We start from the raw sequence: 13497 nt of genomic DNA, 5'->3' as shown, positions 1-13497 counted from the left end.
ACTCGCAGGAGAGTGCAGGAGGCGGCTTTGAAGAAGCTCTGTTTGGAGATGGGGAACAAGGGAGGCTGGGATGTGTTTAAAGCCACACAGTCTCCGTGGCGAGAATCCAGAAATAGGAATGTCCTTCCTCTGACCTCTTTTTTCCAGGAAGGAGCGGAGGCCCAGAAGGTTCTGGACTGGAGCTCCCGGGTGCTTCAGCGCTTGGTGGAAGAAGGGCCTGCCTGGCTGGCTGTCTTCTGTCCGGCAGGAAAAGGTGCAGAAACTGCCCTGGGCTTCAGCCTCCGGGCCGGACCGACAAGGTTGCTCTGGAAAACAAGCCTTCCTTCCCTTTGGCTTTGCAGGCTCTGAGCTTTATGAGACCCTGCGCGGCGCTGTGTCCGATCAGCACCTGAAGATGCTGCCGGTCGCCTTCTACAGGTGAACCTCAGGCCCCGGGGCTCTTCGTGCACAAGGAGGCGGGCTTCAGGGAGCAGGAGGGCAGTGCGGGAAGGGCAGGAGGGACCTGGCAAGGCCGTTTGCTCCACAACTGTTGCCATCACTTGCAAAAGGAGGCAGCAATAGCAATAGCAATAGCAATAGCAGTAGACTTATATACCGCTTCATAGGCCTTTCAGGCCTCTCTAAGCGGTTTACAGAGAGTCAGCATATTGCCCCCAACAATCTGGGTCCTCATTTTACCCACCTCGGAAGGATGGAAGGCTGAGTCAACCCTGAGCCGGTGAGATTTGAACCGCTGACCTGCTGATCTAGCAGTAGCCTGCAGTGCTGCATTTAACCACTGCGCCACCTTGGCTCAGTGGCAGAAAAAGGCTTTCCTTGCTCTTCATCCCAAGAGCGCCCCCCCATCTCACTCTGACTGGGGGGGGGGTCTGTTGCCTCCCTGAGGCTGGCAGAGGGGAGGGGTTTCTGGAGGGGGGGCTGAAGCCTTTCCTTTGACAGCAACCTAACCTTTGGGGCTAAGTTCAGCTTCCCTTTGCTGCTGTGCTGGGAAAGCTGGTCAAATGTCCTCAGTCCCGGGCTGCATGCGGAGGGGTCTCTTTCTCAGCTGGATCTCTGCCTGCCTCGTTCCTCTCTTCCTTCCGGGCAATGCCGAGATGCCCTGAAGGGCTTTGCTGCCTGCTTAACATCTGCCGCTTTCCCCCAGCCTGCTGCTGGCCTTCGATGGGGAAGAGCTTATCAGAGAGCAAACATTCCTGCCTGTGGCTGTTGACATGTACACACAACTGCTCCAGCTCTTCACGGAAGGGGCCCCGGTGGTTGCGCTGAGCCAGGAGGAGCAAAGTCTGCACATCTGCAATCTCGTGAGCACACAGGCTGAAGGGTTTGCCTTTCAGCATTCCCCCCCCCTCCCCTTCTGGCCTTTTCCTTGGCACCCGTGGCTGATCTACTGGATGGGTGAGATGCCACTATCCAGTAACTGGGAAGCCACCGGCTCGCCTGGGCAGCACCCCAAACTGGCCTCGAGTGGCCCTGCTGCGCATTTGGATGCGTTATCACGAGAGGAGGGGGGGGGGGCTGCTAGTCAATGTCGTCTGGCGGCTCCTCAGGGGAGAGCCTTCTCTGTAGCTGCTCCGGCCCTATGGAGCGATGTACCCCCTGAGATCCAGACCCTCCCCACTCTCTCGGCCTTCCGAAAGTCTACTAAGACCTGGCTTTTCCGGCAGGCCTGGGGCTGTTGACCCTTGACTGAATTCCAGCCCCACTAAGGTTGAGTGCATGTTGTGTTCTTTTAACTCGCTCTGTCTGTGTATTTTAAATTTTTTAGTATTTTAAAATTGTTTTTTATGTAAGCCGCCCGGAGTCCTTCGGGATTGGGCGGCATACAAATTCATAAAATCTTGAATCTGTTGCATCCCAAGGGAATGCAGCTGTTGCAAATAATTTTGCATTTCTGTGTTGACTGTAAAATGCAGAAACTATAAAAATGTCGAAAGCACCCCTGCCTCACAGGAAGGATGTGCTGGGATTGCTACTCCCAGAATTCCCAGCCAGCCTGGCCAAATGCTGAGACTCCTGGGGAGGGCAGTCCGAACACACAGGCCGGGGAAAGCTTGAAAACAGCGGCAGAAAGCTAGCCAACGGGATGCCTGCAGAAGAATAAGACAGTCCTTTTAAACGTGACGCAATTGCCCCCTTCCCAAGGAAGGGCTTAAACAAGGCCGGGCACAGAGGGTGGGCGGAGAAGGAAAAACATCACCCAGCTGCTCTCCCTGAATCTCTCACAAAGCAGGTTTGAACTTCGTCTCTCTTCTCTAGGGAGATTCATTACTGCTGATCCAGCAAGCGCGGCAACTGCTACTCCGGGCAATTCCACGGTCTCCTCCAGGGAGCTTCTCCAACCTCCAAGAGGTGAGTGCCCGCATGGACATCCAGAAGGCACGGCGGCCTAGAAGCTGGCCCTGCTTCTGTTCAGCCTCCCCGAGTGTCGAGGGCAGCACTTCCTACTCCAATCTGGACCATACGTGTTTACAAAGTTCTCCCAATAAAATTTCACTGGGGCTGCACGGATTTCAAATCCAGCCTTCGCTGGAGCTTTGCAGCCCTGCAGAGTCGACCTCGAAAACAGGCCTCCGTCGGCTCCAGCAAACTGGAAGGACAGATGTGGGCCCAGGAGGGAGTTCCCGTCTTTCCCACCCAGGAATCCCACCTGAATCCCCCTTCTTTGCATGTCCTGCTGACCTCCCTCCTCTTCATCCCTTCCTGGGACGACAGTCGCTGTCTGCAAAGTCAGTTTGGGGGACGAGAGGCATCGGATGTTGTCGGTGGAGTCTCGGCCTTCTCTAGTTAAAAGGAAGCCGGTTGCAAAGCCTCTGTCGGCCAGAGCAGGCCCTAAGGGCTAGCTAGACAGGCTTTTCATCCCTCCTCCTAAGGGAGGGTGGCCTGTTTTGCCACTCTGGCACAGCCAGACTGCTCTGCTCTGTAGTGATTGGAAAATGGAGGACTCGGAGGCGGTGGCTTTGGAGGAGACACCACTCAAGAGCCGTTCTTTCCTCCCAAAAGAGAACCAGCCCCCCCCCTCTGCTAAAGGCTTTGCTTTAAGGCCAGAGCCACCTCAGCACCACTTTCCCTTCCCAGATGTTGGACCTCTGTGGGGATCTGGACCCAGAGCTCAAGGCAGCCCTCATCAGCACTCAATCAGGTGAGGATTTGCTAGAGGAAGAACTGCTTTTCTGAAAGCCAAGGGCGCCCCCTCCAACCAGGCCTCGAGCGAGTTTCTGCAACAACCCCTCACCCCCCACACCCTCCCAGCCAAAGATGGACAAATTAAATATGTGCCTTGAAGCCGGATCTGTCCAGCGTACTGTGTAAATAATTTATTACAAGCATAATTATGACTTTGAACAATAAAAATTAGGTTACAAATGTCCTGTTCTTCGTTTTGAGCTTGGCTTTGGAATTTAATGTAAAACATCTGGATTCAAGTCTCCCATCATCATTTTTTGAGATCCGTCACAGGGGATTTATGGGGGTCTTGTGGGCTGTTGGCGTGCGATGCCTTCCGATCATCGCCAGTGGGAAGGGCAGGCGGACTCTGCCTTTTGGCAAAGGGGAGGCTTCTCCGTAGGATGCCGCCGCAGCCGCCGTCCACGCTTCCCTGGGCCTCTTCCGAAGAGCCCGCCTCCTGTCCTGCGCGACCGATGCAAAGCTGCGCCAGGGCGTTTTCAGGTGGGCTCCTGCTGGACGCTCATCTCCTCCTTGATAGGCTGGCCCCCCTCCACAGTGTCCAGCATCGCCCGGGGCTCCGGCTCCCCGACCTTGGCTTTCTCCTGCTGCGTCTGGGTCAAGGGGTGCACCATAGACATGTGGACGTTGAGGTTGTGGGCCTTCTCAAAGCGCTTCCCGCACTGGTCACACGCAAACTCCAGCTCTGCCTCTGCTTTGTGTTTGGTCATGTGGTACTTGAGGGAAGCCCTCTGCCGGCACTGGAAGCCGCAGATCTCGCACCTGGAGGCGGAAAGCAGAGCAGAGAAAGGGACAAGGCGGAGCGGATTTTACACAGCTGTGCAGAGGTGAGTAAAAACACGTCCTCAGATCTTCCACATTCTAGCTGGTCTTGGAACCAGAACTGAAAGAGAGTCCAGATTCCATATCAACTATTCAAAAAGGGTGGGGGGAATCACCTGCAGGACAGTGATACTTGCACTAAGGCAGTGGATACCAAACTTGGTAACTTTAAGACTTGTGGACTTCAAGTCCCAGAATTCTCCAGCCAGCTCTGCTGGCTGGAGAATTCTGGGAGTTGAAGTCCACAAGTCTTAAAGTTACCAAGTTTGGTATCCACTGCGCTAAGGGAAGCCGGATTCCTTCTGGAGGACATGCGAGGCATACAAACCATCTTAAGAGACTGAGCGGGGGAGGGAGGGAGAGGATGAGAGAGGGAGGGAGATGGGGGTTGGGGGGTGGGAGAGATCATCTGGCGGTGTAAGTGCAGCTAGAGCTCGTCCTGTGGCCGGAAGCTCCCAGCTGCAGCTCCAGGAAGACTCCTGAACCGGCACCAGCACTTACTGAAGCGGCTTTGCTCCTGAGTGGCGCATCTGGTGGACAGACAGGTGTTTGCGCTGTTTGAATGTCTGGCCGCATTCGTCACAGATGTAGTTGCGTACCTCTGGTTGGGGAAGAAAACAAAGCATTATTAATCCTTGTCTGAGCCTTGTACGAACCCCCGGTATTTCCTGGATTGTATTCTAGAAGTGGCTGCAAGGAGGATCCCTCACCTGGGAGGCCAGGTAAACAACTGGGGGGGGGGGCAGCGGAGGAGAATCCCAAGCCTTCCCCCTGAGACACCATTTTTTAGGATCCACCTTTGACTGGCAGTGGATTAGTTGCAGATCTTTTAATAACTTGGGTTAGGGAAAGAACACAGGAGATCCCGATCTATTGAGACTCTTGGGAGATGGGCAAGAGAAAAGGAGAGGGTGGGGGGCTGTTGCCCCTTTCATGGAGGACTCTTCTCTGCTCATCTTACAGGGATCCTTGCAGGGAAAGGACACTCCTTGGCCCTGTGTGTGCAGGGGGAGGGGAGCGGGCCAAGGAGTGTCCAGACTAAATAGCAATAGTTAATAGTTAGACTTATATACCGCTTCATAGGGCTTTCAGCCCTCTCTAAGCGGTTTACAGAGTCAGCATATCGCCCCCAACAACAATCCGGGTCCTCATTTCACCCACCTCGGAAGGATGGAAGGCTGAGTCAACCTTGAGCCTGGTGGGATTTGAACCGCCGAACTGCAGTCAGCTGAAGTAGCCTGCAGTGCTGCATTTAACCACTGCGCCACCTCGGCTCAATCGTGAGCTTCATCCAGGGTGGCAAGAGCCGTTTGCCAACCGGGTGGCGTGACGGGTGAGCAATGGCGGACGCTACAGGGCCTACCTGTATGAATGAGCTTGACGTGGCGCTGAAGGTAGCGGTCAATCATGAAGACTTTGTTACACCCCGGGTGGGGACAGGGCCTCTCCCGGACCTCTTCGTGGTGTTCTTTGATGTGCTTCTAGAACCAACCAGAGAGGCGGCTGTAGGTGGGTGGGTGTCCTCCGGCCTCCACGGCCAGGTTCATCCCTGGCTCCTCTCCTCTCCGCCCCTTCCCCCTTCCATCAATGGCAGGAGTCATCGGGCCTTTTGGGACCACCAGCCCTGCTTTCCATCAAGTGTGCAGCGAAACCGGGGCTCTTGTGGTGGAACGCACGGCTCCAACTGTAAGCGGCTGTTGTTCTCTCTAGGGTCTATAGCAGTGTTTCTCAACCTTGGTGGCTTTAAGTCCTGTGGACTTCAACTCCCAGAATTCCCCAGCCAGCTATGCTGGCTGGGGGATTCTGGGAGTTGAAGTCCACAGGACTTAAAGTCACCAAGGTTGAGAAACACTGCTCTAGGGTCTATACAGGATGTCTCCTCCCCCCCAACTTGGCCATGAGTGGCTTCCCCTGCAGGGCGGCCTGCCTTACCTTCATGCCATCCGCCCCTCTGTACACGGCAGTGCAGCCCTGATAAGGACACTTGTAAATGTTTGGCAGCTCCTCCCTGCAGAAGGAAAGAGCAGCTGGGTCAGAGCTCCGGGAGGCTCCCCTGGAGGCCCCACACCAAGCAGCCTCCCAGACCTTTCGCCCTTGATCTTCTTCTTCCAGCCAGCTTTGGGTCCCGGCTTCTTCCTTGTTTTGGGCTCCTCCGGGTTTGCGTCTTCGCTTTCTGCTTCCCTGTCACTGGGCACCCTGGGAGGAAAAGGGAGGGAGGGAGCAGGAGAAGTGGAGGGAGTCCTCTCCCCCAGGGAGGCTCCCGGGGCCGCCACCTGCCGCCCTTCTGGATTTGGGAGCGAGGGGGAGGGGAAATGTCCGTGGCACCTCCACCCCCAGCAGAGGTACCTCTTTTCTGGACAAGGCGGAAGGGAACAGTCCGAAGACTGCGCTGCCTTGTGGGTCTCATCCTCACACGAAGACTCTCTGAGAAAGGAGAGAAACTTTTAACCATTTCACTTGTTAAAATAGAGTGGTAGACTGGTTAGTTACATGTACGTTAGTTACATGGGGCTGCCCTTGAAGAGTATTCGGCGACTTCAGCTAGTCCAGAATGCGGCTGCGCGAGCGATTGTGGGTGCACCTCGCTTCACCCACATAACACCTATCCTCCGCGAGCTGCACTGGCTACCTGTCGATCTCCGGGTATGCTTCAAGGTGCTACTTGTCACCCATAAAGCCCTTCATGGTAGTGGATCTGGGTACTTGAGAGACCGCCTACTGCCAATCACCTCCACTCGACCTATTAGATCCCATCGATTAGGCCTCCTCCGAGTCCCATCTGCCGGTCAATGTTGACTGGCAACTACCCGGAGGAGAGCCTTCTCGGTGGCTGCTCCGACCCTTTGGAACGAACTCCCCGTGGAGATTCGAACCCTCACCACCCTCCAGACCTTCCGCGCAGCCCTTAAAATCTGGCTATCCCGTCAGGCCTGGGGCTAAAGACTGTAACCCACCCGAATGGTATGAATGTTGTACTTTTAATTATGTATTGTTTTACGTATTAAATGCTTGTTTCCCCTCCCCCTTGAGTTGTAAGCCGCCCTGAGTCCCCCCCAGGGAAAAGGGCGGCATATAAATAAACTTTCATAACTCATAACTCATACTTCAGAGAGCAGCCAGTAAACGTGCAGAAGACAAATTTAATACAGAAAAGAAAAATACGATTTGATAAAATAGAGGCCACCTATCTCAAAATTGAACAGCCCTCTCAGCAGAGGGGGGACACAACATCCTCTATCTCCAGTCTACAACACAGATCCTTTTCGGCAGTTCCAAGAAGGCTCCACACCCATTTACGCCACTCAGGGGACCCCAAGGACACAGATAAACCTCCAAGGGACCCTCTCAAAGGATGCAAAGGACCAGCTGTCTGCAAGGAATATAAATCCTGCCATTCCCCTCCATCCAGGCAGAGCCGAAGAAGCTTCTTGGATGAGGAGCAAAACGTCTTCCAAGAAAAGCAAGGAAGTCCAGTTGCCTCTTGGAAAAAAAAACCTTGGGGCAACCATGACCTGGGATGATGGAGAATCTCCATAGACTTTTGGTAGCTAGGTGACTTTCCCTCGACCAGCAGCTCTGAATCAATGAATCCCGTGGCTCTGAAATGAGGTGACTTAGAGCAGTGTTTCTCAACCTTGGCAACTTGAAGATGTCCGGACTTCAACTCCCAGAATTCCCCAGCCAGCGAATGCTGGCTGGGGAATTCTGGGAGTGGAAGTCCGGACATCTTCAAGTTGCCAAGGTTGAGAAACACTGACTTAAAGTTGCTTGATGAAGGGCCGTGCAGAGGCCACAAGGCCACCAAGGAGGAAGGAAGGAAGCGGCTACGAGGCCCCTCGAAGAACCAGATGCTGCATTCAGAGCTTTCATGAAAATCAGGATTCAAGGCTTCCGTTGCAGCGATCCCTCCTACAAGCTAAAAAGTGCCTGAGAGAATTCTGGGAAAGATTCTGGGACAGAGACGAACGGCTTCTAGTGGCCGTCACTTGCTCTGATTACCTGTATCTCAAGACAACACTTTTAATGTTTAGAGCCACCAGCGATGGTTACTCTGTTTTGTCCCAATCTATAATCAACCGACCTCTCAAGTATTCTTAGCAAAAATTTAAAATTAGGGGCTTCCCAGGTTGGACTACAACATGCGGCCAATCACTGAACTCAAGGTTAGCGGCTCTGTTTCCCCCATCAGAGCTGGCTGGTCTGTTCCAGCTGGAGACGGGAGGGTTGATCCCCAAACTGGGCCCTGCAAGCCAATTCCTCAACCGTTGTCCTGCTCCCCAGAAGCCCAGAGCGGCTGAGGCTTTTCTGAAGGCCACAGAAGGAGCAGCTGCTGTTTGAGGGAAGGCGACTGTAGGCCCATGGGAGCACCTGGCTCGGCTTCAGCTGGCTATTCACCAAGGGACACCCCCACCCTCCGTATGACGTAATAGAGTCACCCAACTCTGTCCTGACGTCTCTGGGATCATCATCGATACTCTGGTATGGGAGGCAACTCTGTCCAGAAGATGGCAGCTGAACAAAGGGGGACTTTGAAGGCTGGTGGAGCTGCAGGCTCTCCTGAAAAGGGCCCTGGGAAATCTGGAGGCTCATCCCCATTGAGCCAAGGAAGACTCCGGAGAGTCCCCATCTTAGCAACTCCAAAAAATATTACAGGATCTCCAGATGCAACAGCTTCCAGCAGCCAACCAAGATGATCGGTAGGGGACCTCAGTGAGGGCTCAGCCCCAAGGAGAGTTTTTGAAAGCTTCAACCTGGGCCCGGAGATTCCTACAAAAGGAAGCTTCCTTTTCTCACTGGTGCAACCAATAGGACAGAGAAGACTTGTTCAAAGTTCAAAACTTGTTCAAAGGGTGCTGGTGTCAAACTATCCAAAGGCGGCATCACGAGCTGCTCTTCGGCCCCTGTCAATCGCCCCCTCCCCTCCCTGCAAACCGTCTCCAACATCCTCCAAATCCTCTCAGTGGGGGGGGGGCAATGTCTCCCTGCAACACCATCATTTTCATGCGCGCAAAGAGGACGTTTCGAAGCCCCCCCTTCTCTCACCCCTCAGAAAGGTCACTGAACGCGTCTTTTACCCGCTCATCCGACGCTGCAGAGGGAGCCGGCTTCTCACTCGGCCGCCCTAGGGAAGCGAGAAGGGCAGGGGTTAGGGAGGGTGGAGGCCCGCAGAGCCCCCAGAGGGGAAAAGGCCTGAGCCTTCTGTGCCCACGGCCGGCTTCCTTCCGAAAAGGAGGGGGGGTGTCTCTGGACTAAAAGGGGTGAGGAGCCAATTAACCAACAGGGCAGAAATGAAAATGCAGAACCCAAAGGCGCAAGGGGGGGGCTCCATGGAGCGGAGACGGGAGCATGGGTCTCCCAGGGCTGAAAGGGTCCTCTCTCTCCTCCGGACCCAGAAGAATCAACTGCCAGGAGGGGAACAGGGATGCAGGCACATCAGCAGCTGAGAGTCTCTCCGGCTTGAGCTCAAACCCCCTCTGGCTCCCTTGGGGTGGCTGCTTCCATCGCTCTCCGGAAGCAGCCCTCTTACCTGGGCTGCCCGGCCGGGGACAGGTCGCCTGGAGCAGGTCCTCCTGCAAGGGGCCTTGTAGGGAAGGCAAAGCTCGGCTCTCGGGAAGCAGGTTTTCTGCACCGGATGCCGGCAAAGCAGTCCCACTGTCTGCCGGCTGCTGTCCGGCCACCGCTCTAGCTGCACTGCGCTGGGGCTGCAGAGAAGGAACGGCCACCCCTGTGGAGCTGTCGGATGCCACCCCATTGCCCGTCACGTGCTGCTGGGGGCTCTCCTTCTTCAGCTCCCACTGGACGGCCAGGGCGCTGTCTACCAGCAAGGCGCTGCAGTCCGAGTCGGTGCTCATGATGTAGCTGTGGCCCTCTTCGCAGCCCCACACGGCTCTGATGATCCCGCAGTACTTGGACGACAAGACACTCTGCAAGCTCGGTGCCATCGGGCAGTTCTCCGCGTGGCCATGGCTCCACCTCACCAGCTGGTGAAGGCACTGTGGGCTGGAGGTTACCAGGTCTGCAGATCGGAGGGAGAAAAGGGGCCTACGGTCAAGGCCATCCCCACTCCAGTTATGGCTGCTGGTTCGGACTGGGCCTGGTGCAGCCGGAGGACGGGCTGACAGCTTCCTTCCCAGGGATGTGCAGTCCCTGCTAGGAAGACGCCGGATCCCTTCCAGAATTCTCAGCCACACTTCCGCTCAAGTAATAAAACTGAAAACTGAGCACTGTCTATTTCACACCTGCATATTTCGCAGGTGTGGTGCGAGGCTCACCTTTAATTAAGACGACTGCCTCAGGCTGGGGGGGGGGGGTGGAAGTTTGCAGCCTGATGCTTAGAGTCCTGCAACAATCCTCCTAGGGGCAGGCAGCGGGGTACAGGAATGAAACCCCTCATTCATGTCCCTTGTGCCTCTCCGTTGTTTTAGAACAGTGTTTCTCAACCTTGGGAACTTGAAGATGTCCGGACTTCAACTCCCAGAATTCCCCAGCCAGCATTCGCTGGCTGGGGAATTCTGGGAGTTGAAGTCCGGACATCTTCAAGTTGCCAAGATTGAGAAACACTGTTTTAGAGGAAGGGGAGTTTTCTAGCCTTAGCCACGTCTGGCGTGAAGTGTGGCAGGTAAAAAATTATTATCATGAGTTCAATTTCAAACTCTCCTCAACAGTCCCTTCAAAATGTCTCCTACGCACAACATCTTTGAACGTCGGTCCAAAAGACGCCATTTGGGGAATCCTAAAGGCCAATGCAGGCGCTTTAAGATAAGCGCACAGAGAAAAATCCTGGGGGGGGGGGTTATTAGCTGCCTTAATGCTGGAAGATACATTCTGCTCCTCTGTGCGGATCAGGAGTTGGCGTCGTCCTAGCTAGACAGAGGATGGCCATGCAGAGCCGAAGTGGCGCAGTGGTTAGGGTGCAGTACTGCAGGCCACTTCAGCTGACTGTTGTCTGCAGTTCGGCGGTTCAAATCTCACCGGCTCAGGGTTGACTCAGCCTTCCATCCTTCCGAGGTGGGTAAAATGAGGACCCGGATTGTTGGGGGCGATATGCTGACTCTGTAAACCGCTTAGAGAGGGCTGAAAGCCCTACGAAGTGGCATATAAGTCTAACTGCTATTGCTATTGCTATTCACTGTGGGTGTCCACCTGGAGCGCAAGGCCTGTGCTGCTGACCATCCTTGGCTGGCAGGCCTCCAGCCCCCAGGGAATGCCAAGGAGGACCGCCCTTCAGCTCGGAAGCAGCAGCCAAAACCATCGAGGGGAACTCGGTCTCTCACCTACCCAGACAAGGCGCCTCTCCTTCTGAAGCAAGGGGCAGTGAAGGCTGGGCGAGGTTGTTCCTGCACAGAGAAGGGGGGGGGGACAGGTGAGAGCAGAGCAGGGGGCTCTTGATTAATCTCCTCCTTTGCAAGTCACCAATGAGAACTGGGTTACTTGGGAACCAGCAGGGCAGAGAAGGTGCCCCCCCCCTCGGGCGGTGGGCAGAGACGGGGCAACAGAGACCGGGAAGGCTGCTCCACACCTACCTTCCTCGAGGCGGCTTGGGGGCTCCTGCGGGCGAGACGTTCACCTTCTGGATGAAAGCCTTCAGGATGCTGCGGCACTTGTAGAACTGGGCGTGGCACTTCTTGCAAACAAAGGGGGGCAGCGAGGGGTCTTGCTGGACGGCCACCCCCACCAGCCGCTGGAAGTCGCTGAAGAAGACTTGGTCCCAGCGCCGCTGCTTCTCCGAGTCCCCGGTCACCACGGGCGCCTTCCCGAAGGCGTTGCGCAGGCTCCGCGAGGAGAACTTCCCGTGGCAAAGGCGGCAGAAGCCCGTGCTCAAGCCCCGGGGGATCCCTGCAGGGGTTGCCAGAGAGCAGTTGGACGGGCCGCTCCGTCGAAAGAGGCTCCCCGCGCCTCCCCCTCCCCCACGGCCTTTAAAAGAAGGGAGGGGCTTGAGGGGAATCCAACCCCCCCCCAGGCAAAAGGCCCCTCCCTCTGGGAACAAAGCCGGCTGGGGCGCCGGGCGGGCGGAGGGACAACCGGCAGGTGCGGAGGGGCGTTTGGGGCCCCATCTGGGCCCTTTCCCAGCCGCCCCCCCTGAAGTCTTTGGCCGGGATCCCAGAGGAGAAACCGGAGCTCGCCCGATACAAACTAGCCTCGGCTGCCTCTGTAGCAGACTCGGGCCTGCTGCGCTGCGTTTCCGGGCTTGTATCGGAGGGCGAAGCGCTTCTCGGAGCAGCCACGGCCCCTCGGCCTTCTCGAGCTCGGCGGGGGAAGCGGCGGAACTTCACCCCGCGGCCAGAAGCAGCTCAGGGATCCTGCGGGCATCCCGGCCACCTAAAGGCCGCCCCAATCCCCGAGTCGCTCCGCCCGCCCGCCCGCCGCACCTGGCCTGCCGGGCGCCCCAAAGCAAACGGCGGGGAGGCGCTCGGAACCGGCCGGCCGAGGACAGCGCCCGCCGCCCTGGCAAAGCCCCAGCGGAAACAGACGGGGGCCGCGCGGGGCTCCCCCGGGGGCTCCCCGGCCATGGCGCTACTCGGGGCGGCTTCCGCAGGCGAAGGTCCCGGGGCTGCTCACCCGGCACGGCTGCGGCTTCCGAGGGCGGCGAGGCCCAGCGCTTGGGCTCCGGCGCGCTCTTTTCCTCCCGGGCGGCGGCGCGTCCGCGGCGCGTCCGGCTCACCGAGTCTGGCCTGCTGATCTCGGCCGGCAGCGGCGGCTCTGAGCCGATCCTGGCCGGCGGCGCCGCGGGCAGGAACCGACCACGCCGATCCCGCTTCATGGCCGCGCAGTGGGAGACCCTCACCGGCTGCTGCTCGGAGCTCCGGCGCCGGTCCCCCTCCCGCTCCCCCCGTGGCTGGCCCGGCCCGCAGCGCCCCTGGCGGACGGAGGAGCCCGGCCGGCCGCGCCAGCAGCAGCCCCGCCCGCCGCCGCGACCCTCCGGCGCGGCCCCCGAGCCCCGCCGGACAGTCCCGGGGGAACCGCCGGGCCGGCCGATGTTCCCAAGGAAGGGCCTGCAAGACCGGCCCGCTCCGACCCCCGCAAGGGAGGCCGTCTGCGGGTCCGGAGGCTGGACTCCAAGCCCCCCGTCCGCCTTGGCTGCCCCCCGGCCCTCTACCCTCCCCGGGCTGAAGCGGAGCCCCCGGGAGGCCGCCGGCCGGGCAGGACTCCGGTGGAGTCCCCGGGGGGCTCCGGGCGGGACAGGCTGCTGGACGCCCACATGACCGGCGCCGATCCCCGCGCCGCCCGTCCCCCGTGTGTGCTCAGTCGGGATTTGGGGACTAGCCGGGCCGGCTGAGGGGGCACGAACCGCCGAGCCTGAGAGCGGGGCGGGGGGGGGGAGGCGAGCCCGGCTGGCTTCCCGCGGGAGAGGAGCGCTTTTCTGCGCGGGGCCGGGCGGGGGTCGCCCACGGAGGGGCCGGGCCTCGGGAGCCTCCCTGAGCAGGCGCCGAGCCGGAGCGGCTGCGGAGCCCAGGCGGGCCTTCCTGCCATGCGCGGAGCGACCCCCGCCCC

The 13497-nt window shown here is 58.0% G+C and overlaps 2 protein-coding genes across 2 annotated transcripts; one reads left to right on the top strand and one right to left on the bottom strand.

The window, feature by feature from the left end:
* The first annotated feature begins 48 nt into the window (after positions 1–48).
* On the top strand, positions 49–3367 carry LOC106538797 (Fanconi anemia group A protein). Its single transcript, XM_087729313.1, has 5 exons — positions 49–253; positions 342–417; positions 1145–1301; positions 2257–2349; positions 3076–3367. Exons 1-5 carry the CDS (start codon positions 49–51, stop codon positions 3172–3174), a joined length of 630 nt encoding a protein of 209 aa, XP_087585439.1. The 3' UTR covers positions 3175–3367.
* On the bottom strand, positions 3289–13426 carry ZNF276 (zinc finger protein 276). Its single transcript, XM_014053410.2, has 11 exons — positions 12565–13426; positions 11529–11841; positions 11284–11342; positions 9533–10021; positions 9049–9127; positions 6352–6429; positions 6091–6201; positions 5938–6013; positions 5369–5486; positions 4507–4606; positions 3289–3945 (listed from the first exon to the last, which is right to left on the bottom strand). Exons 1-11 carry the CDS (start codon positions 12764–12766, stop codon positions 3663–3665), a joined length of 1908 nt encoding a protein of 635 aa, XP_013908885.2. The 5' UTR covers positions 12767–13426; the 3' UTR covers positions 3289–3662.
* Between the last annotated feature and the right edge of the window lie 71 nt (positions 13427–13497).

Source organism: Thamnophis sirtalis, unplaced genomic scaffold (genome assembly GCF_051295495.1).
Source record: "Thamnophis sirtalis isolate CommonGarterSnake01/CBP01778 unplaced genomic scaffold, rThaSir2_p1.2 scaffold_14, whole genome shotgun sequence".
NCBI classification, from domain to species: Eukaryota; Metazoa; Chordata; class Lepidosauria; order Squamata; family Natricidae; genus Thamnophis; species Thamnophis sirtalis.
The sequence above is the reverse complement of the archived record's forward strand: the minus strand, read 5'-3'. Positions and strand labels throughout refer to the sequence as shown.

Bases quoted from the DNA above. Each gene is read 5' to 3' on its own strand.
- LOC106538797 (XM_087729313.1), top strand. From the start codon at position 49: ATGGGGAACAAGGGAGGCTGGGATGTGTTTAAAGCCACACAGTCTCCG. The intron at 418-1,144 runs GTGAACCTCAGG...GCTTTCCCCCAG, and splicing joins CTGCCGGTCGCCTTCTACAG to CCTGCTGCTGGCCTTCGATG. The intron at 1,302-2,256 runs GTGAGCACACAG...TCTCTTCTCTAG, and splicing joins GTCTGCACATCTGCAATCTC to GGAGATTCATTACTGCTGAT.
- ZNF276 (XM_014053410.2), bottom strand. From the start codon at position 12,766: ATGAAGCGGGATCGGCGTGGTCGGTTCCTGCCCGCGGCGCCGCCGGCC. The intron at 10,022-11,283 runs GTAGGTGAGAGA...TCCGATCTGCAG, and splicing joins AGGAGAGGCGCCTTGTCTGG to ACCTGGTAACCTCCAGCCCA. The intron at 6,202-6,351 runs GTACCTCTGCTG...TTTTCCTCCCAG, and splicing joins CCGCCTTGTCCAGAAAAGAG to GGTGCCCAGTGACAGGGAAG.